Below are 24381 nucleotides of genomic sequence, written 5' to 3'. Positions count from 1 at the left end.
TAGAGGACTTCAGTGTGTCTGCACTAAACCTTTGTTCTCCTTCCTTCTGGTATTTTTCCTTCTTCCCTCTACCCTGCCTCACCTGCTATCATCACCATTTCCCCCAGGTACGTACATAGATTTTGTCTTTGATGTCGCTTTGTCCCTTTAATATCTGCCAGTGATCTGTCAGTCAGAGGTCCTAGTTTTCCCTGGCTTTTCCCACAGCTCTGGTCTATGCTCTTATTTCATGCCTTGACCATGGAAGTTGTTTCTTATCTTTTTTTTTTAAAGTGGGGATGTGAGTGCTCGCTTCGGCAGCACATATACTAAAGTCGGGATGTGAAAGTAACTGGGATGGATGCCAGCCTGGCCAGGAGACTTCCCCTTGTGCCTCTTAGGGTGTCTATTTTTATTTTTTATTTTTTTAAGATTTTATTTATTTATTTCACAGACAGAGATGACAAGTAGGCAGAGAGGCAGGCAGAGAGAGAGAGGAGGAAGCAGGCTCCCCGCTGAGCAGAGAGCCCGATGTAGGGCTTGATCCCAGGACCCTGGGATCATGACCTGAGCCGAAGGCAGAGGCTTTAACCCACTGAGCCACCCAGGCGCCCCTGGAAGTTGTTTCTTAACTGGTCTCCATACTTCTAGTTTCTCTCTCTCTGATCTACCCCCACGTTGCAAACTGTGTTAATTTTCTAATGCACAGATTTGATCATACAGACTCCCTGGTTAAAAAACAGCAGCTTTTAGTTTATCTTTTAGCTATTTTTTTTTTAGCTTTTAGTTAAATCTTGTGTAAATTGATCATTGTTTCCATCATTTACTTCTTCTCCCTTCCTAACTTCATTAAAATGAAATGAAAGAAATGGAAAAATTCCAAAAGCCAAAAGAGAACAGGAGGGGCAACACTGACAATTTTAAGGTTTAAACTAACTTCTTATTTAGTCAAAGGCAGTTAACAGCTTGAGAATCTCCCCCTACACGAACTTTTGAGAGAAACCAACTGATTCTTCCCATACAATTCGTAATAATTCAAGACTTGGGGATAGCTGGTCTGTGGAAGGCAGGAATAAGTCTTGATATTGAAAATGTGGGCTGTTCCTTGAAAGTCTTAATAGTAAGTGGCTGGAGTCCCATGTCCTCTCATCTGCTCCCTGTCCCTCAGGAGACCGGAGGTTTATTATCTGGGTAATTTGAATGGAAGAGCCACAGACTCTGAGAGGCAATAGACAGATTGGTTAAAACAATGGGGTTGGGTGAGAGTTTGAATACCTACTTTGGGGACTTACATGTTCTACTCTAGATGCAATTAATGAAAAGGGGCATGAGTTATTTATTTTCACATTCCCAGATTCCTAATGATAATCTAGATGTTTTTCTCTTGGCACATATTCTAAAAAAGTGTAGCCTAAGAAAAATTAAAATTTCTCAACACCTTAAAATTCTGTCACCACGTGAGCACTTTTAGAAAAGGTAAGTCCAAAGGTCAGTTGATTTTGAGATGCTTAAAAAAATTATTTTTTTTCATTTAGTCTACCCAATTTCTTATAATAACAGAAAATATGATTGTATACATAAATAAAAATACTATAGTGTCATTTGATTTGTTTCTTTTTTAGAATTATGAAGACCCAAGAAATAGAGTACTTTTCTCCCTTCTGCATCTTTTGCTCTGACCCCAAATGAAGGGACAGGAAGAGGGTAGAGAACAGTGAAGAGAACCTTTCTTTCTGGCTTAATTATTTTAGGTCTTCACATAGCTTTATAACAGACATAATTATATGAACAAAATAAATTCATACTCTGTATTTTTATCTCCCCAGTGCAATCAGTTGATTTTATTAACCAGAAACATTTAAGTAAACTATACCTTTCTGCGTCCAATATATTTGAAATTAATGGAACCCTTGAAATATACTATCTCCAATACAAAGCATTCACATGACTAGAAACAATATATTAGATTTCGTTTGCTACCACCTCACCAGCTCTTTTCCCATTAAAAAAACCTCCCCCCCAAACAAAATTTCAGTCCAGATCAAGAAGACAACCCCCACTACCTATTTTATGTCTTTAAGATTTCAAAATCTTATATGGACTCTCTAGTTTTAGTTGTGACCAACCTCTTCTAAAAGTCTGGGCCCTGCTTATGGGCTTTTGAGGCCTCATGTGCTCCTGGGAACTCGGGATTCAGTGCCGTCTGTGTCTCTACCTGGCAAATGTGTGCCTCCGCTCTCCACCCCTCACTCCTCATGTCTCTCCCAACTTCACCCAGACTCCTCAGGTCTCCTTCGGTTTAATCCAACTTCCCCTATATTCAGTTGTTATTCTAATGATTTGACATGAAAGGAAAACGCAGTCAATGCTATTTAATGAGCCACTGTGGAATTTTGTAGCTAACTTGACTGTTACAGATTCAGTCCCTTTAGTGTTCTCCATTTTCTTAATTTTCATAAGCTAGAATATGGACATGGGGACCACAGACACACGTTTTTGTCTTTCTGTCATGAATTATATCAAATATTACATAGATAGCATAATTTGAAAGTTCTAGTATTGATTTTTATAGTAAATATCGACTTCTTTTCCTCCTGAACAGGTCATCATCCAAGTGTTAGAGGTGATGGATCATCTTCATAGAGGGGAGTCAGTCGCTGCAATACTCCGTAACCGGTATATTTATGGAAGCAACTTACCTTATAATTTCTATAATGTCTCTCCTGCCTATTTATATGCCTGACATAGTTGCTGCTTAATGAATATCTGTTGAATGCCTGGGTTAACATAAAATATTTGCTATGTGAGTGAGTAGAAGAATGACTGGGTGACGAAGAGATGGAATGAAGAGCATGATAGTGACTGTGCGTTCTGAGCTAATGAAGAAATAGAGAATATAATTAGAAATCATACTCGATGTAAATTGTGACCACGTGACATTCAATAAATAGAGCTATTGACTTGTTTTTTAGTCTTAAAGCATGTTAGTGAAGAAATACAGGTATCCATTGCTTAAGAACAGATGTCTCAACCAAGTTTTTTTTTTTTAACAATATTGCCCTGTGGTTGTACATTTCTGTTACTTAAAAATCCAGTGAAAACTTTTTTGGAGAGTTATGAGAAATTCCGAACTTTCTCTGACTACTTATGGTTTTAAATTCATGGTTTAAAGAAACATAGCCTTTGCTTTGTAAGTGCGAAAGAGTATCCCTTAGTCCTAATAGTTGGATTGCATGGTTTGCATGAATCCTTTGAAATAATGTGCTGGAGTTGTCTATATCACGGCTCTGCCACTTACTAGTCATCTAGACTTGGCCAAATGTCTTAATTGCTCAGTGCCTTAACTTCCCCATCTATGAATTGGGGATAAAATTACCTACATCTCAGGGTTGTTTGGAGGATTAAATAAGTGTTTGTGGGGTGTGGAGACAGAGAGAGCTTGGCAAGCAATGCACGGTGTATTGGTGCTCTTACTGAAACATAAATGTGAGGCTTTTAACTATGTTGAAATACAGCATTGTGTTTCTGAATTCTGATATGCTTTAAAATAGGTGTCTTAAAAGAATGTGCAAAGAGGGGAGAGTTTGAAGTAGGAAGGGGACATATATAAAGTCATTGTTATTTGCCAGATACCGTAATACTCGGGATTTTACATAATAATCCTATTATGGAAATATATGATGGGTGCCTGTTGGTTGGAATGTGTACTCTCCTGTGGGCAAGGGGCTGCAAGGTAAGCTTGCTCAGAGACACAAAAAGCAAGGAAATCCTAGCAGGAATAATGTGTGGCCATGTTGGGTGAAAAGAGAGAAGAAAAGAATAAGGTGTGTATGCTGGGGGTTGAATTCACATTGGTGAGTTGAGTCTGCAAAGGCCAAGCACCACTGAGTAGGAGGGTCTCTATCATGCATTTGGAAGAGGGAAGAATAGGAGGGCAGGACTTCCAAAGGTCAAGTCAGTAACTGAGGGAGTCATAGCGTACTTGAATTTATTTCCATTATTTTTTTAAAGATTTTGTTTATTTATTTGACACACAGAGAGAGAACACAAGTAGGCAGAGAGGCAGACAGAGAGAGAGGAGGAAGCAGGCTCCCTGCTGAGCAGAGAGCCCAATGCGGGGCTCCATCCGAGGACCCTGGAATCATGACCTGAGCTGAAGGGAGAGGCTTTAACCCACTGAGCCACCCAGGTGCCCCTATTTCCATTATTTTTATAGAGTTGCAATTAAGTGCAGTAAAACATACACTTAAATATACATCTTTCTCTTTATAGAGATATAATTAAGTGCAGAAAAATATACAAACACTTAAATAGTCATCATGATAGTTTTTTACACTTGCCTACATCCAGGTAGCCATGACTCAGATCAAGATATAAAACAGTTCCATCCTTCCAGAGAGTTACCTCATTCCCCTTTCCAGTCTATATCCTATATCTTCTTGAACTTCATGTAAATGGAGTCAGACACTGTGCCTGGCTTCTTTAGTTCCAAGTAATGATTTTGAAATTTATCATTTCTGCCGGTATCAGGAATTCTTTCTATTTTATTGCTGTGTAGTATTCCTTTTTTTTTTAAACTATACCACAATTTGGTTATCCATTTTCTTGTTCATAGTTATTTAAGTTGCATCCATTTCTTGGCTATTATGAATGAAACTGCTCTTGATGTTTTTGTACAGATCTTTCTGTGGCTATATATAGCCACAAAATTTCCTTTGGATATGTATCTAAAATATGAACATAAATTATTTATTAAATTTATATTTTTAAAAGATTTTATTTATTTATTTGACAGAGAGAGAGAGATCACAAGTAGGCAGAGAGGCAGGTAGAGAGACAGGAGGAAGTAGGCTCCCTGCTGAGCAGAGAGCCCCATGCGGGGCTCAATCCCAGGACCCTGAGATCATCACCTGAGCTGAAGGCAGAGGCTTAACCCACTGAGCCACCCAGGCGCCCCTATTAAATTTATTTTATTTGAATTTATTAAATCTATTTTATGTAGCATTTATAATTTATTTAGCATTAGTAGACTGCCAAAGACTTTTTTTCCTAAGATTTCATTTATTTGAGAGAGAGAGAGAGCAAGCCAGGGGAGGAGCAGAGGGAGGACAGGCAGACTCTGTGCTGAATGTGGAGCCTGATGCGGGGCTTAATCCCAGGCCCCTGAGATCATGACCTGCACTGAAATCAAGAGTCAGATGCTTAACTGACTGAGCCATCTAGGTGCCCCTGCCAAAGCCTTTTCTAAAGTGATCGTATCATTTTCTCCTCTGACTGGTGACAAGTGAGAATCCTCACTAGCTATTGGTATTGTTAGCATTTTAAATTTAATTTTGTTTAATTATTTTTAAGTAGGCTCCACACCCAAGGTGGGGCTTGAACTCACAACCCTGAGACCGAGGGTCACATGCTCTACTGACTGAGCCAACCAGGCTCCCCTTGTTATTAGCCTTTTTAATTTTAGCCATTCTGTTGTGTGTGTAGTGGTTTCTCATAATGGATTTCACTTTGCATTTTCCTCGTGTGTAATAATTTTGAGTGTATTTTCCTATGTTTATTCATTATTTATCTTTTAGAAGTATCTGCTCAGGTCCTTTGCCCATTTGAAAAATTGGGTGGTTATCTTTTCGCAGTTAAGGAGTTTTTAAACTTATTCTGAATATTTCAATATATTGCATTATACTTTCTTTCAATCTATGCCTTGCCATCCCATTTTCTTTTGATGAGCAGAATTTTTTAAATTTTTACAAAGTTCAATTCATTATTTTTTTCTTTTATGCTCATGCTTTTTGTATCTTAACCAAGAAATTTTTGTTCTCTCAAATTTTAGGCTTTCTTCCTGAAGTTTTAAAGTTTTAGCCTTCATGTTATAAGTGCTTTCTTGACCAGAAACCAAAGAAATGAACTTATGTCCTAGGTTTCACTTAGAATCTGAATAATTAATAAGAACACTTTATAAAAGAAAAGTCTCTTTGTAGTTTTAATTTTAAATTAATACCTTTGTACATGACAAGGGAACTGAGTTATAACCTAAGCTATACCTCACAAGGCATAAGCAACTAGTTGTATAACTCTTAGTTTATAAATCAGTGACCTGTGGTTTCCTACTGTTACAATCTTTATTATAAATAAAACTCCTTTGACAGAATCAGATAATTCTGATATTAAAGAAACTGATTGATGGCATAGAAAATGATGGAAAATGACCCCATTCATTTTTATGATGCTGCATAGTTCAGGTTTGAAAATCTGAGAATAATGTTGCTTGTTTGTGTACACAAATTATAGATCAGTTTTGGGTTGTAAATGAAGTATAAACCAAACACATTTAGGAATATATACAGAGATTGATCCTTTGTGACTAAGAACGTTTTATTTCAGAGTGTTAATTGTTTAATACTATGAGAGTTATATGAGGCATTCTATCAATAGATCTCATTAAAAAAATAAATGCTGAAGGGGAGCACCTGGCTGGCTCAGTCGGTAGAACATGTGACTCTTGATCTCTGGGTCTTGAGTTTGAGCCCCACATTGGGTGTAGGGACTACTTAAAAATAAAAATCTTGAAGAAAATAAATGCTGAAGGTGTTTTTAAAAATTCAGTGCCCCCTTTAAGAATAAAAATAGGAGGGGTGCCTGGCTGGCTCAATCCATAGAACATGTGGCTCTTGATCCCAGGGTTGTGGGTTCAAACACCATATTGGGTATAGAGATTACCTTAAAAAATAAATTTAAAGAAAAGTCATAGAAACTTGCTCTCTTAACAAGAAAAATAATTACCTCTCTAAAACCAATAGTCCAGAGTCATACTTAATGTGGGAATAGTTCCATAAGCAACAACAAAACAAAGATGCCTCCAGTCATCATCATTTAACACATATTTATAAATTCTGGCCAGTGTCAATAAAGTAGCATAACTAACAGAAAGGAGGAGACCAAAAAAATGATCAAGTTTTAGAACATAGGCTTATGTACCTACAAAAACTAAGACTTAAAAACAACTTCTTAGTTGATAGAATGCTAATGAGTGCTAAAAAAAAGTAGTGGGATATAAGGTAAAAATTAACCAGTACCTTTTATTTATACCAAAAGTAGCCATTTAAAAGATAAAAAGACAAAATATAAAAATCCATTTACAAAAACCATAAACCATAAATATATAGTAATAACCCCAATGAAAATGATTCAAACCTATCTAAAGAAATTAAAAAATTCAAGAAAGCAGGCTTACTATGATCCTGTATTAAAAAATTAACTCTTCCCAAAATATTATGTAGATTTAACATAAATTTAAAGTGATCAATCAGGGCGCCTGGGTGGCTCAGTGGGTTAAATCCTCTGCCTTCGGCTCAGGTCATGGTCCCGGGGTCCTGGGATCGAGCCCTGCATCGGGCTCTCTGCTCAGCAGGGAGCCTGCTTCCCCCCTCTCTCTCTGCCTGCCTCTCTGCCTACTTGTGATCTCTGTCTGTCAAATAAATAAATAAAGTCTTTTTTTTTAAAGATTTTATTTATTTATTTGACAGACAGAGATCACAAGTAGGCAGGGAGACAGAGAGAGAGGAGGAAGCAGGCTCTCTGCGGAGCAGAGAGCCCGATGCGGGGCTCGATCCCAGAACCCTGGGATCATGACCTGAGCCGAAAGCAGAGGCTTTAACCCACTGAGCCACCCAGGCGCCCCAATAAAGTCTTTTTTAATAAAGTGATCATTCAAATAAGATAATGGGTGTATTGAAGCAATATATCCCCATTCCATAACACTATGTCTGGCATGTAGTAATTGCTAATCAAAGAAATCTCAGTTTCTTCAATTTGTAATTCAACATTTACTCTGCAATCGCTAAATGCTAACCACTTTCATGTGCTAAAATATGATGAAAAATGATGACTCTTTGTTTTCATTGAGCTTATATGTTGATGGTTGTAGGGGTAGGGTCAGAGAAAAAATATGTATTGGAGAAAATTGCTATGAAAAATTAATAAAGCATATAGAAAGATAACTAAGGGCTGGAGTGACAGCACAACAGAGCATTAACCTCTTTCTCGTCTTAGATGTTTTTAGTCTTGCCATCTGCCATTCAGCATACGTTTTACCCTATTTGGAGTTTTATTCCAGAAGTTTCCAGGAAGCTCTGAGAAAGATGAGCCCGTAGGTGGCTTCCTTTGCTCAGAGCAAGATCTCTCTCTGGGCGCCATCCTCACTCACACATTATAGTCATGTCTGGGAAGGCACATGGTGGTAAGAGTCACCCATTTGTTACTGGGGTGGCGATGTGTTTTTAGGAGATTCCTAGCTCTAATAAGGAATTCTGCAATGAGGTGCAAAGCTCTGACAGTGGTACAGTTTTCTAGAAGTACTGTGTTGAATAAAACGCAGTATAAGATATTATCTGGCACTTACAATATAGGCAAAAGAGTGCCGAACACTGTGCAATAAGGTTTCCATACCTTTAACAAATATCACGTACCACTTACAGGGAAAGGTATTAGGGATATAGTGGTGAATGATAATACACGGTTCCCTGCCGGTTGGTGGCTATCATAGTGGTCAGAATAAGAAACGAGGAGCGGGCGTCTGAACAGGGGCACCTGGGTGGCTCAGTCATTAAGCGTCTGCCTGGCTCATGTCATGATTCCAGGGTCCTGGGATCGAGCCCTGCATCAGGCTGCCTGCTCTACAGGAAGTCTGCCTCTCTCTCTCTCCCACTCCCCTTTCTTGTGTTCCTTCTCTGTCAAATAAATAAATAAATCTTTTTTTTTTTTTTTTAAGCAGCGTCTGAACAAAGGTGAGGTCAATAGAGAAAGAGACAGGTGGGGATGGAGTTGTGAAATATTTCAGAGTAAATTTGACAATATTTGGTGTTCAGCTAGATTTTTCCTACGCTAGTCAAAGTGATCTATTAAAATTGCTAAGCTGATAATGCCACCCAGATTGCCTTTTCCCGTCTCTGACTATTGAAATTCCAACTGTTCTTCAAGACGCAGATCAAATTCCATGTCCTACCAAAAGCCTTCCTTGATTGATGCAAGTAGATGATCAATAGCGTGTCTTTTGCCTCTGAACTATTTTAACCCTGCAGTGAATTTTATCACGCGCTCTTCTGCGCTAAAGTAATTCCAGCATGTCTTTGCTTTCATCATCATTAAGGAGGCTCTTTAAGAGAGTGACTATATCTAATTTGTTTAAATCCTGTATAATACAGGATTTTGTGCATAATAGGCATTCTTTAAATGTTGGAGAATGTACAATATGAAAAATTATTTTGTTGCTGATGATTTTACTTGGTTAAATTGTTTGGGTAGTTTTGTTTCCCACAGTCAGGTCTTACTTATAGTTAAATAATTGAATATTAAGTGATAGTCATTAAAATTGTAAAATAAGCTAATGAAATTCAGTGCAGATTCTAGGAATAAGTTCAGGCTTTTTTTTTTTTTAAACCGAAGTAGTATATAATTACTTCTTAATAGTGTGTGATGTTCAAGGGGAACATGGGGCTTTGATTCATTTCGTTAGATATTTAAAAATGTTGAGCCCTTACTCTTTGTCAAGCACTGCCCTCTTCCGTAAAATTTAAGAATTGGAAGATCCTTTCCTTCTTTTTAGTTTTAAAAGCCTGGAATTATATTACTAAGCCTGAGCACATAGTAGGTGATAAATAAATACATCTTTTTTTAAAGGATTTATTTTGTTATTTTTGTTAAAGATTTTATTTATTTATTTGAGAGAGAGAATGGGCAGAGGGGAGAGGCAGGGGGAGAGGGAGAAGCAGGCTGAGCAGAGAGCCTGACTCGGTGCTTGATCCCAGGCTCCCAAGGTCATGATCTGAGCCAAAAGCAGACACTTAACTGACTGAGCCACCCAGGTGCCCAAATTTATTTATTTTAGAGAGGTAGCGTGCATATGCTCACGCAGTGGGGTGGACCATAGGGAGAGGGAGAGAGAGTCTCGAGCAGACTCCATGCTAAGGCTCAATCTTAAGACGCTGAGATCTTGACCTGAGCTGAAACCAAGAGTCAGATGCTTAAGTGACTGCGTCGCCCCAGTGCCCCAGTAAACACATCTTTGATTAAATTTAAGGATGATCAGTCATTGAAGATAAGCCCTTTTGTTACTGTTTTCATCATTTTGTGAACTTCCATACAGATATGTTTTTCTGTGCTTTTTAAGGCTTAAAAACTCACGAGGATCTAGCTTTTCCTTTGCTAAAGTAAGTGAGGCAATGATGATCATAAACTCAAACCTTAGGCTAGAAGATGCCACTAAGGGTTATAATATAAGAGCGTAATGCATGAATGTCTGAGGCCGGTTACATTCTACGTAATGGACTTCTCTTTCGGCCCAGGTATTTTGTAGCTTTGGGTTACACATTATTATTGTCATAACATATTGCCATAGATGCCTGTGCAATTTGTCAGCATGCTTGTTCCTGTCACTGAAGACTCGTGTACCCACCTACAAAGGACATGGACTTATTAGTAATGTTGCATGTTTGATCCATGTAGAGGAATTTTCCAGGCCATTGATGGTATTTCTGTTCCTGGGAAGAGGAATTACTACCCTTAATCCTCTTTACCTATATCTTGAATGTTGCTGTCCATAATTCTGTGCATATTCTACACATATCTTTCTAGACAAGCTCCTCTACAACTGTTTCCTCAATCTCAGACTGTAGGCTAAAGACCTTAGCATTTGTATCTCTAGTCTACATATTTTTCATGAGTCCCAGACTAAAAAGTTCTTTATTCCCCTTCTCTACCATTTTGTTTTTTGACTCTATAAGTAATACATATTTATTATAGAACAGTACAGAAGAGAAAATTATACAGTGGAAATTACACAGTGGAAATAATCACCTAAAGTAATCTCTATTAACCCCTTGGGGCATTTCCGCTCTAGTCTTCTGGTGCTTCTCTAAATGGAACTGCGTTTGTAATTACGGAACGTGATCTGGTTTCAGTGTCTTGATTAAGAGCAGAGGATTTGAAGTCTGCCAAATACAGGTTCAATTCAAGTTCTTCCACTTTCAGTAGCTGGGTGAACTTGGGGAAGTTTCTTAACCTCTTTCAGTCTGTTTCCTCATCTATAAAATAAAATAGTATCACTCTGTGGGATTGCTATGAGGATAAAGTAAAATGTTTTCAAGAGAGTCAGGTCGTTGGCACATGGTAAATGCTCAGGAAATGGAAACATTCACTGTTTTATATACTGTAGATCAGGTCTGTATCCTGCTAGCTTTCTTAGTTGTACTGTCAGCATTTTCACAGGTCAGAACAAACTTGTTAGAGACATAGTAGCGACAAAGTAGAAACTCTTCATGGAACGAAATATTTCATATTTAGGTTGAATCCACTTTGGGGTGTGGTTTGTTGTAGTGTCTTCCATATATGACATCTTTTCTCTTCTCTTGCTCTCTTTTTAAGATTTTATTTATTTATTTGACAGAGAGACACAGCGAGAGAGGAGACACAAGCAGGGGGAGTGGGAGAGGGAGGAGCAGGCTTCCCGCTGAGCGGGGAGCCCCATGCGGGGCTCGATCCCAGGACCCTGGGACCATGACCTGAGCCAAAGGCAGACCATTAACTAGACTGAGCCACCCAGGGGCCTCTCTCTCCTCGCTTTAATATTTATCTTTTTTCCTTCCATTTCATGAATTTGTTTTCTACTGTATCAAATCTCTTTCCTCCCTCCGATGCACATTTTGGTTGTGACTCTCGTTGAGTTTCCTTGCAGCTGATGGATAGAATGTATAACTTCCCTCATCCGATCTTGTTACATATGACTTCCTCTTCCTGCTTGACTGAGGCCATGTTTTCTTATTCTCCTTGAATGTGCAGGAGGCTTTCAACATTGTTTTCTGGCTACTCTATGAAAACATTTGCAGAGTTTTGCTCTTTCCCTGAGTGTTTATGATGACAAATCTCTTCCTTGTTTCTCAATACATTTTCATTGGCCCCGTGCTTGCTGTTTTTCTGTTTATTTATTCTCAAAGGAAGAAAGATTCCCAGAAGGGCTTTGTACTGGCTATTCCCTTTGAAACGTCCTTCCCTGTGGTCTTTGTGTAGCTGACTCTTCTTTTCAGATACCCACTTAAAAGGCCTCTCCTTCGAGAAGTTTTCATTGACTACCCAGTCTGAAATGGCTACCTATGTAGTGACACATCCCCTTAGTTTCAATCTTTGTTTCTTCCTTTGTTTATTATTTACCACCATTCACTAGAATGGAAGCTGTAGGAGGACAGTGATTTGTCTGTGTTACTGATTGCTTTAATGTGACTACTCACAGCCAAGTCTGGGACATATTAGTTGCTCAATAAATATTTGCTAAGTGAATGAATTAACTGTTGTCCCTCTCCGTGTGCTCCTGGGTACTAATCCAACCCCTTTCTCAGACTTTTACCTATGAGTCAATACTGAGAGAAATAAATGATCGAAACAAATAAATGAGGGGCACCTGGGTGACTCAATCAGTTGAGCATCCGACTCTTGGTTTTGGCTCAGGTCTTGATCTCAGGGTCCTGGGATCGAGCCCTGTGTTGGGGTCCAAACTCATCCCATAGTCTGCGTCTCTCTCTCTCTCCCTCCCACTCTGCCCCTCCCCACTACTTGCACACACATACTCTTCTTTCTCTCAAATAAATAAATAAATAAAATCTTTTTTTTTTTTAAGAAAAAAATTAATGAGGGAGAAGACCCAAATCTTCCTTACAGAGGAATTCCAAATTTTACATGTGTGTATGTGTTCAGATGAAGTAGAACTTCATCTCCCTCCTCCCTTGAGTCCACTCAGGGAAGTCCTTGAGTGGACTTCCTGATCCACTTCCAAAGAAATGAATGTGGAAAAGAAAAAATACCTTTACAGTGAAGAAATCTGGCAAATACTACCTGTAGTAGTCAGAATAATGGCCCCTCAAAAGGCCCGAATCCTAATGCCCAGCACCTGTGACTGATACTCTACATAGCAAAAAGGACTTTACAGACATGATCGAGTTTAGATGAGAAGGTTATCCTGAATTATCTCAAAGGGCCCAGTGTTATCACAAGGGACAGTTTCTAAGAGGGATGCGAGAGGAGTTGTAGTCAGAAGGAGATAGGAAGATGGAAACAGAAGTTAGAGCTTTACTCTTTGATGATGGAGGAAGGTTCCACAAGTGACAAAGTGCAGGTGGCTTCTAGAACCTGGGAAAGGCAAGGAAACAAATTCTCCCCTGAAGCCCTGCCAACAGCTTGATTTTAGACCTCTGACCCGTAGGGCCGTAAGATAATCAGTTTGTGTTGTTTAAAGCCACTGAGTTTGTAGGAATTTGTCACAACAGCAATAAGGATGGAGTATACCGTGTTGGTGGAGCGTGCATTTAGGCTTCCTAGTATATTCCGGCCATGGTCATTTCTGACTTGGTATGAACGCAGAAGAGGTGCTGGGGTTGGCAGGGTTCGGAAGGGACCTCCAGCAGAAAGGAACAGCACCTTCGCCAACTCTCAGTTGACGTGCTGGTGCTGGTTTTCCTCACTCTTTTGTCTGTTTGACATTTAGTGGGAAGTTGGGGAAGGCAGCCCATTCATATATCCGTCTTAAAGTTTTCCTCACCCTAATGTATAATTGATGCCCACTGTGAAGTATTTGGAAAAGTATGATCCCACTTTTCTGAAGCACTGTTAATGTTTTGAAATGCATGAGTGTTTATTCCATGCAAAGATTCCCCAGTATTGTAAGCGCCGTGGGTCCAAACCCATAGAATCGCCGTTCCCAGCACCTGTCTCCTGCTCTCTAGTCTTGGGTTTGTTTAACGACCCCCGACTCACTCAGTGGCTTGAGTCAGAAACAGAGGCATCATCCTGGACTCTAATTTTTCTTTCTCATCCCCCATGTTCAGCCAGTCACCAGGTCCTATTTCTCCTTCCTAATTATTTCTCCGGTCCTCTCCTCCCCTGCCTCCCTCTCTGGTCCAGCCCTCCCTTTGCTGCCATGATGATCGTTCTGAAATGTAAATGTGTTTGTATCATTTCCCTGTTTAGGTCTCTTCAGTGACTCACGGTGTGACAGGGCCTTTCGTGCTGTTCCTCTCCATCTCACCGGCCTCCTCTTCTGCCTAGAACGCGCGTTGCAACGTTCCCCCAACTTTGGAATGTGACATAGTCCCTCATATTTCCATCCCTTTTCCTGGTATGCCTTCTTTCTCTTGGCCCAACCAACTCCTGTTTATCTTTCAAGACTCAGCACAAGTGTCTCCTCGTCTGTGAAGCTTGTGTACCCTCTTGCCTCTTCCAAGTAGAATTTGGGGTCCTTTCTTACGGCTTCCTTACCAACGACTCTCATTCCTCTGGCGATGGTAGCAGCGATTGGCATCCCAGTAAGTAGTATTAATAGTTCCATTGGCAATTGTCCTTATATTAGCTAACACTTAAGTAGCACTTGCTTTGGGCCAGGTTCAAACCCTGCCTATTAATTGATCTTGTTTTCGTAATAGTCCCCATGAAGTAGCTACTATCATTATTCTCATTGTACAAACAAGAAATTGAGATGCAGAGGGTTTAGCTAAGTTGTCTGGATCACACACTGATATACGTGGACACGGAGTTCAAATCCAGGAAGTTCAGCTCCCAAGTCTGTGCCTTTAACCTTCTGCCTCTCTTTCTCCTTCCTTGGGTTGTGAGTTCCCTAAGGAGGGGGGTTTTGACTGTCCTGTGTCACCGGTCCGATGTTCCCTTCCCTAAATGCATTCCATTAACTGCTTCGCTAATCTCTGACAAGCAAAGACACGGTAGGTGGGTAATGGGTAACCAGTTCCATGACGCTCTTTCAGAGTGAGCAGCACATGAATAAAAAGGAATGGCTTTCTGCGTTTTGTGAAGAGCTTCATATCTGCTACCCACGGTGTTGACCTTAAGGCCAGGCCGGTTCTGCTGACTGGCGGTGTCTACATACATTCTAACTGATAGGTTTAGTGCTATAAATGAATTGGGAACTTGAAAGGGGATAAAAGTAAGTTTTTCCTCTTAAAACTTTTCACTTCTCTCCTTTTCTTATCTTTCATTTCCCTCCCTTTTCATCTTCCCAGCAAATGCAGTTTCATGGAGAGTGTTAAAAGATGATGTCAAATTTCCAAGGGTTCCTGAAGCACAGCTGGGTCACGTTCTATTTTGGGTTACATTTGTTTCTATTTTGGGTAACAAGGCATATGGACCAATGAAATAATTCAGAGCCTTAATGCATGTGGATGCTTTTCAAAAATTTGCCAGAAAATAGAGGTTTCCATTATCTTGCCAGTTACTGGTGTTGTGTGGTATTTTGACTCCCAATCCACCAACACTTTTTTTTTAAAAGATTTTATTTTTAGGGGCGCCTAGGTGGCTCAGTGGGTTAAAGCCTCTGCCTTCAGCTCAGGTCATGATCTCAGGGTCCTGGGATCAAGGCCCACATCAAGCTCTCTGCTTGGCGGGGAGCCTGCTTCCCTCTCTCTCTCTGCCTGCCTCTCTGCCTACTTGTGATCTCTGTCAAATAAATAAACAAAATCTTAAAAAAAAAGATTTTATTTTTAAATGCTCTCTACACCCAACATTAGGCTTGAACCTACAACTCCAAGATCAGGAGTCACTTGCTATACCCACTGAGCCAGCCAGTCGCCCCGTCAACACTTTTTTATTAAGGGTGCCTGGGTGGCTCAGTCAGTTAAGCTCCTGCCTTTGCCTTGGGTCATGGTTCCGGGGTCCTGAGATCGAGCCCCATGTGGGACTCTCTGTTTAGCAGGGAGCCTCCTTTTCCTTCTCCCTGCTGCTCTCTCCGCTTGTTCTCTCTCTCTCTCTTTCACTGTCAAATAAATAATAAAATCTTTTTTTTCAAAGCCTTTAAAAAAAAAAACAAACAAAAAAGTACTTTTTTTTAGACCATGCTTCATTTTGGATTGAAACGAGCAGAAAAAGATTGATACCTTTACTCTTTCTTGGAAGCTCTACCCTTTCACTGGCTTAGAGTTTCCGTACCTGCCTTTGGCATCGAGCTATGGCAATTTAAACTTTGTGAACCTTAGACAACCCTATTCTGGGGCTCCTCTGAGAGCCCAAGGCCCTAATCTGGCATTGAAGAAAAAGAAATGCATCCTCCTCCCTTCCTCGGGATCTCCTTCTTCACAGTATGTTATGAAACCAGTTCTCCTGGAGGCGAGGACACTTTCCCTGTATCCGTACAGCATGGCATGGGCTGACACAGATACAGGCTAGAGACAGCCAGGAAGAAATCTTCTGGTGGTCTTAGCAATCTCTTTTCTGGGGAACAAAATAACAGAGACAGCAGAGTGAATTCGAATTAAACTTGATGTTCTTTTTGACAGGAGCTTTGACATTGTTGTTTATTTTTCCTTGGCACCTTACTGAAAATGCTCTTATGTAACTTTGTCTGAACTTGTCTGAGATCAGCCATTGTCCAGAGTTGGCAGGTCTGTCAGGCTTCATGAAGCTCCTGTTCTTGGCCTTCTCCAGGCTTCAGTGGCTGTTCGCATCATTGGGAGGCCACCCAGAACACACTTTTCTCTCTGGGTTCCCTGAGGCAGTGCAGTCTGCACCCCCATGTTACCTTTATCCTTTGACCGTGTCCTGTGAAGGGGAAGTACTTCAACATTAGCTCTGGAGCCTGTGTTCCTACGCGTTCCCCTTAAACATAGTTCATTTGCCTGACTGACTCTTCTGTGGAAAAGGCAGAATGCAGAACAGAGTTTGGAGCTTGAGAAACCCTGTTTTTTGGCCCTGGCGCTGCCATCTTGTAGTGGAGACGATTTATTTAATCGGCTAGCAGTTTCTTTTTCTTTCTCCTTATTTTCTGAACAGAAATACTTTCCCCTTCCCTTGAAAATTAATGAGGTGATATGCTTGAATTACTTTGTTCTCCCTGGAAGGTAGATGCTGAATCGGTTCACCTTGATTTTTGAAAGGAGTTGAAAAACACAGTTACGCTTATTTGTTTTGCTAATTATAGTTGTGGCTCCCCAAATACCAGCCTACATTTCTTTAGAGATAGGAGAAGACTGCAGAGATAATGTTCAACCCTTAAATGTAAAAAGACAGGGAATCTGATATGCAAAGTCGAGAGAGCTTCCCGAAGTTCACCTAGCAAGGGAAACAGCCAACACATGAGTCTCCCTGTATTCTGATACACTTGAGTGTTAGTTAAACATCAGAAAGCTGCATTTTATCTATTTCAAGTATGAAAACACACTTCCTTACTAAAAGCTATTTTGTCAGATTTTCTATATTGTACAGGGCTTGTGATACATTTTTTAAAAGATTTTAGTTAGTTATTTGAGAGAGAGAGAGAATGAGAGAGAGAGAGAGATGAGAAGGGGGGGGGGTCAGAGGGAGAAGCAGACTCCCTGCTGAGCAGGAAGCCCAATGCAGGACTCGATGCCGGGACTCCAGGATCATGACCTGAGCCGAAGGCAGTCGCTTAACCAGCTGAGCCACCCAGGCAACCCGATACATTTAATATTTACAGGTAAATTGGTATAGCCTTTATTGTTATTTTTATGTGTAAAATAATTTTTCTTTTGGCTACATAGTTCAAGTAGTTTCTATTCTGTGGGTTGGATAGGAAATAAGTATTACTCTAATGATCAGTGGGGAGTAGGGACTTGGATTGAAATAGAAGGGAAACTCAACCCCATCTGTCCTACCCTTTCCTACGAATGCAATTCTGGTGTATCATTTGGCCTAAGCCTCTACTTACCCATTTACATCCAGATTACATCCAAAGAACAGGCTGAAATATTTACCATCAAATAACATAGGAGAAATGTAACATGTACAAAATGTTGCCATTAACAACATTGTTTATTCTGTTCCAACTCACTTTCCTGCCTCAGTTACTTTGTTTTCACTAAAATGAATGGCTAAACTCAGATTTTTCCCCCTAGCTATCCATAACCCCATGCGTTCATTTCCTCTTGGTGCCGTAACAAATTCCCACAAACCCAGTGCTTAGAACAACACAGATTTATTGTTTGACAGTTTGGAACATTATTGGGCGAACCCCAAGATACAGGCAGGGCCACCTTCCTTTCTGGAGGAATCCATTTCCTTGCCTTGCCCAGCTTCCAGAAGCCACCTGTGTTCCTTTGCTGGAGTCTCTTTCTTCCACCTTCAGAGTCAGCAACTGTAGGTTGAGTTCTTCTCACATCTCATCCCTTAGACCTCTCCTGCTTTCTTCTTCTCATTTTTTTTTAAGATTTTATTTATTTATTTGACAGACAGAGATCACAAGTAGGCAGAGAGGCAGGCAGGCAGAGAGAGAGGGGGAAGCAGGCTCTCCGCTGAGCAGAGAGCCCGACGTGGGGCTCGATCCCAGGACCCTGAGATCATGACCTGAGCCGAAGGCAGAGGCTTAACCCCCTAAGCCACCCAGGTGCCCCTCTTCTTCTAATTTAAATGACCCCTTTTTATTGTATTTAGCCCAGCTGGGTAATCTAGGATAATCTCTCCATCTTGTAAAACTTAATTACATCTGCAAGGTTTCTTTTGCCACGTGAGTTAACATAATCACAGGTCCCAGGGATTAGGAAGTACAGAGCTTTGGGGGAGGGACATTATTTTGCCTGTTACACCCACTCTCCATGCCAGTCATTCCATATTGTCTTTTTCTTCTGAGGATATTAAGATGAATGGCCCTTTTCCGACTGTAAACATTTTTTTTTAAGATTTTATTTTATTTATTTGACAGTGAGAGGAGAGAGATCACAAGTAGGCAGAGAGGCAGGCAGAGAGAGAGGAGGAAGCAGGCTCCCTGAGGAGCAGAGAGCCCGATGCGGGGCTCGATCCCAGGACCCTGAGATCATGACCTGAGCCGAAGGCAGCGGCTTAATCCACTGAGCCACCCAGGCGCCCCTATAAACATTATTTTTAAAAACACTCATCATTAATGCTTATCCCGATACCCCCATGTATCGGGATTTTGCTTATTAAGAGAATTTCCACACATTAAAGATGATATATGTATATGAAAATTTTTGCTTAAGAGAGTTTTTTGCTTTTTAAGAGAATTTCCACACATTAAAGATGATATATGTATATGAAAATTATAGAAGTTTCAGAAAATGCAGAAAAGAACATAAATCACACATTACTCCACCCTGCCTAATATAAACCTGTTACCGTCTTGGTATACTACCTTTCAACTTTCTCCATGCCTATATTTTACATAGTTAACATGATTATGTACAATTTTGTCTTTTTTTTTAAGTAAGCTCTACATACAAAGTTGGGCTTGAGCTCAACCCTGAGATGAAGAACTGTACACTCCATCAACTCAGCCAGCCGGGTGCCCCAAGATTTTGTTTTTCTTACAAACATGATACCATGAACACTTTCCATATTGTTACTAGTCTTCCTAATCACCGAATGAGAAAAATAACAATTTTCTTATAATGTTTGTCTGTATTCCTAGTAGAAAACTTAGAAAATATAGGAAAGTATAAATAAGAAATAATTTCCTATCCCATTATTCAAATTTCACTACTCTTTTACTCCTATCTTGTACATAACTTTGTAGCATGCTTTTCTCTAATAATAATATAATTTTAACATCTTCCCCATGTTTTTAGTGTATATTGTTTTCAACTGTAAATATTGAAATAGACTGTATTGCAAAATTAATATGGCCATTGTTATTTTTTATTTTTTTTAAAGAGTTTATTTTTAAGTTGCCAGCATGGGGCTCAAACTCACAACCCTGAGATCGAGAGTCGTATGCTCCTCCACTGGGCCAGCCAGGTGCCCCGATCGTTATTTTTATTTTTATTTTCTTTAATTTTTTAAAATTATTTTTAAAGCTTAGAAAGTACACATGTGAAAAATAAGAAAATTTATATCATTCATAATTCAGTCGATATTTGGACCTATATACGTATAAAATGTGTGTGTGGTTGATTTATAAAAATGGACTCATATTATCCATACTCTTTTATATTTGCATTTTTCACTCAGTATGACAAGGGTCTATTTTGTGCCCTCATTGTTTTTCAGCATCATTCTACATAGCATCACATGAGATATGCTTATAAAGTACTTCAAACTGTCTGAACATAATAAGCACTCAAATGTCATTTCTTCTTGTAGTCGTTGTCAACCTCATCCTAAGAACTATTTTATTGTATGTATGTGCCAAAACTTATATTAGCATTTTTCTCTTTGTGAATCTTTTTCTTTTGAAACATCTCAAATTAACAGAAAAACTGCAGGATCAGGGCACAGAACTTTTTTTCCCCCTGACACGGTGCCCATCAGCCCCAAATTCTCTAGAGTATAATTCCTATAAATGAGAGCATTCTCCCATATAACCTCAATTCAACCATCAAAATCAGGAAATGAACATTAATACATTACTACATTCTAATCAAGTCTATTCAAATTTTTCCAATTATCCCCAAAGTGTTCTTGATAGCAGAAATTTCCAGTTCAGCGTCACGCATTGCATTCAATTGCGATGTCTCTTCAGTTTTCTTCCATCTGGAACACTTCCTCAGTCTTTCCTTGATTTTCGTGACCTTAACACTTTTGAGGACTCTCGAGGGCAGTTATTCTGCAGAATGTTTTTCAGTTTGGGTTGGTCTCAGTGGTTCTTCATGATTATACTCAGGTTTTGCTGCTTTGGCAGGAATTGCACGGTGATGATGCTGTATTCTCATGGCACCCTATCAGGTGACATGTGGTTTTGATTTGACCCATACTGATGAGGTTAGGTGGCTTAAGGTGGTGTGTGTTAGCTTTTCCTCTGTAAAACTACGTTTTCAGCTTGTTCTCATCAGTGATATTTTGGGGAGGGGGTATTGGGAGGATGTTGAGGGTCTGTAAATATCTTGTTCTTCAGCGTACTTTTACTATTGCATTTATTTATTTATTTGTATCAGTATGTAGTCATAGGTTCCCAGTTTAATCAAAGAATTATTGTTACTTTTTTTGATGCCAAACGGCCCCCGATTCAGCCAGTAGGGGCCCATTTAGGTTGGTTTCTATGTCCTTTTGACATGTTTCCATCATTTCTTCCTTGCATTTTGAGTTATCTTTTATTTTCTGAGCACTTCCGTACATTACGGTTCATCTTGGACTTTTTCTGCCTTAGCCCTGGAATCAGCCATCTTGGTTCCTTTTCGTGGAGAATGGTATCTAGAGCTGAAATCTGCGTCTAATGTGTGTTCACTGCTATTGCAGTATTGCTGTCTCCGGGCCCTCTCAGTGGACAGAGCTTGGAAATGTATGTATGAATATTTATACACACATATATACATCTAGATTTCAGTATCTTTATATATTGAAAACCATGAGTTCTCACCAATACCTCAAGTTTCAGTCCAACGCCATGGAGATCATTCTAGATTTCTCCATTTCCATGTTTTCACCCCTTCATCTCTAACATTGAGAAACAAATGTGTCTCATTATTTGACCAATGCCCCTGTATGTAGTAGGTAGTCAGGACCCTACCAATGCAGCCTTGCCCTTTACCTCCTCAAATGTTGGCCTGCGACAGTCCCTGCCCATCTGTGGCCACTGTCCCTCTACATGAATACCCTTCTCATTTGGTTCAACTCACTGTGTCGGGCCCGCAGCAATACCACAGGGACCCTCATCCCTTGAAGCCCCGTAAGGTGCTTTCTCTGCACCCCCCACCCTCACCTAGGCCAGAATGCCTTCTTTGCTTTACTTTAACTAATGGCTTTTGGACTAAACTCTTCAGAAAGGGGAAGGCAATGAACATTCTCTATATTTTGACTTTGAAGTTATTGTCATATTTTTCCTTACAAACATAATTTTTTTACAAACATAATTTTTAATGATTCCTACCCTTCTGTTGGATGCTCCATTACCTCACATACCTCTTGTTGTTCTTCTAAATAACACTTCCCTGCCATCAACATCTATATTTTCTTCATTATGTTTTTTTTTTCTCTTCATTATGTTTGACGATATTTTTGCTTCTCAACTTGAGTACTTTCTTTAGATGAATATTAATTAGCTTACTGGTTTATTATTATTGCTGATTTCACTTTTACTTAATTATAGAATCAACTGTCTGAAAAAGAGGCAGTTGGGAGTAGGATGGTTTTTCAGATAATTATGGTATAATTTGTAGAATCACTACTGCTTTCTCATAATAAACATCCTGAAATGAAGACTATTTAAAAACCTGTTGCACAGTAACCCTCCCCCGGTTTTTTAAGGTTGGGGTCCTGAGCTCAGGAAGTCCGAGTTTCTTAGCATGGCATAGAGAGCCCTTCGTACTGGGCTTCGAACCACCTTTCCAGCCCTACTTCCTGCCACTTCAATTCAGCACCCCATGCTGTTCCTGCACCCTGTTTTTTGTCCTTCCCCAAAATACCACATTCTTGCATATTTCTGTGGTACTGTTGGATTACCCAATAGGTAGGTTAAGCACATGCTTGGAAAACCAAGCAGGCATAGGTCCCAAACAATGAGGGGAGAAAAAGAGTATTTGCTATTCCACAAGCGTCAGATTTGCTCTCATCAAAGACATTAGAACTTTGTTGAATCTGTAATTTGAAATACATGTGAGAGAGTTACCTTGGCCTTTTCTGTGATGAAAGCTTCTCGAGGTTTTTTCAGAACTTCCTCTGTGCCTGTGGTTTGCTGGGTCTGTGAACTCTGCTCCCTGCCCCCAACTGAATTACATGATATCCCATCCCACAGTATTTGGCTGAATGTCCATCATATTACATAGCAAATGGTGTAATAATTACTTTTTGTAATGGTCTCTCCTAAGTGGATTATGAAGTCCATGAGGAAAATGAGAAGTTCCTATCAAGGTATCCTTTTCCCGTGTCTAACACAGTGACTAGCGCAAAGTAGAGAGTCATTAAATATTGTCGAACTGAATCTTTCATTGTCCTGTCTGTGGATGCAGATGATGGTGGCCCTTGTAGGAGTGATTAAATGTTCTCTCTTAAACTACAGGAGACCCGATTCACTAGCATCTATTAGGACAGAATTTGACATGTCCAAGAAGTTCAGTTTTTGTTACTTCATCGGACTGTTCAGGGAATAGGCAGTGCTCGGAAATCAGCAGTCTGAGAAAGCCAGAAGATATGCCACAAGCGGGTCTTCTGGTGGTTTTTCCTTCTCACTTGCCCAGTGTTCTAACCATCAGGATACATCTTTAGATTTTCTAGATTTATTCTTATATATACATGTTCATTCAATTGCATTGGTTCTTTAAAAAGCAAAGAACCTTTCCAGTTAGGTCTGGAACAGAGGTGCGAACACCTTCTGATCTGTTCACTAGAGGTGGTTTAAGGTGGGAAAGTTGTAGAACTCCTGTTGTTGGAGGATTCCATGTGACCACTAGCTTTTGTGCTGCGTGAGCATCATTTATCTCTGGGCTACAGAGTCCTAGCGTGGCTTAACCTGTTTCTGTCCTAGAATTTCAGTTCTGCCTGAGACTACAGAAAGAGTCCAGAGCACCTCATCTGAGTGTGAAGGCTTCTGAGTGCAGTGTCTTCGAACAGAAACGGTTCCCAGATGCCATTTAGTACATGGAAGCTGGTTTATTGTGGTTATTGTTACATGTTTAGAATAAAAAAAAGAAAAAACACAATTTAGTGATTTTTTTTTTCTTCCAGAAAGCTAAAGCTATTGTCTATAAAGAACCATCCTTTTTTTCTGAGATTGCCCTTGACTTTTTGATTGCTAAAAAATCCTCTTGCCCTTTCTGTAATGGAATGATGGCGATAAGAGGTTGTGCATCATTATTATCTGAAAACCTTAAGGCAAGATACATTTCAGAATTTAGGTTCTTTCTGGATTTTGTACACGTAATAAATTGCATGTATGGTATATTATATAACAGCCCCCCCCAAAAAAAAACAGCCCAGCCAGGACTGAATTGACACCCCAAAATCAGTTTCAGTAATATTTCTGCAGTGAAATGGAAGAATATTTATACTAAGTTAAACAGAAAAAGTCTGTGGATAGCCTCACATTCATTCAGGTCAGGCTTAACTGCCAGGTGAGCTCAGGTCAGTTCACTTTTGCTGCCAAATGAATTACAGGCAAGAAGAAAAAAAGGCCATCTGATTTCCAATTGTTTAGATTTTTGAAATTGTGGATAAGGGGTCATGGATTTATAGTTGCCTTTTAAAGTTTCTTACTTTGCAAAATAAATTTGGCTACCCTTTGTAGGACCCCAAGATGTTTTTGCAATTTCACTGGTCTGCAAAATCCAAGAGCATAGAAAGACATGCCCTTGAAAGCTATTGAAGTGAGGATAGCTTGACTTTTATACTCATCCCTATCTAGTGATAATGTCATCTTTGAATGCTGGATGATTCCTCAAATATACTTCTAATAAAAGTAAGTTGAAATTAAGTTTGTCTTGTAGCAATTTTAGGAGATGAGCAGAAGAGAAGTTTGTA

The 24381-nt window shown here is 39.7% G+C and overlaps 1 protein-coding gene across 5 annotated transcripts in view; it reads left to right on the top strand.

The window, feature by feature from the left end:
- KLHL13 (kelch like family member 13) overlaps positions 1-24381 on the top strand; it is a 206198-nt gene that overhangs the window by 82158 nt on the left and 99659 nt on the right. For 4 of the 5 annotated variants that reach the window (XM_045996365.1, XM_045996358.1, XM_045996366.1 and 1 more), the window contains exon 2: positions 2582-2655. The exons of the other annotated variant lie outside the window; for it this stretch is intronic. In XM_045996365.1, coding sequence (XP_045852321.1) covers positions 2606-2655 — 50 coding nt within the window. In that variant the 5' untranslated portion in view covers positions 2582-2605. The remainder of the gene's footprint in view (positions 1-2581; positions 2656-24381) is intronic. 5 annotated transcript variants of the gene reach the window in all.

Source organism: Meles meles, chromosome X (genome assembly GCF_922984935.1).
Source record: "Meles meles chromosome X, mMelMel3.1 paternal haplotype, whole genome shotgun sequence".
In the NCBI taxonomy this organism is placed as follows: Eukaryota; Metazoa; Chordata; class Mammalia; order Carnivora; family Mustelidae; genus Meles; species Meles meles.
The sequence above is the reverse complement of the archived record's forward strand: the minus strand, read 5'-3'. Positions and strand labels throughout refer to the sequence as shown.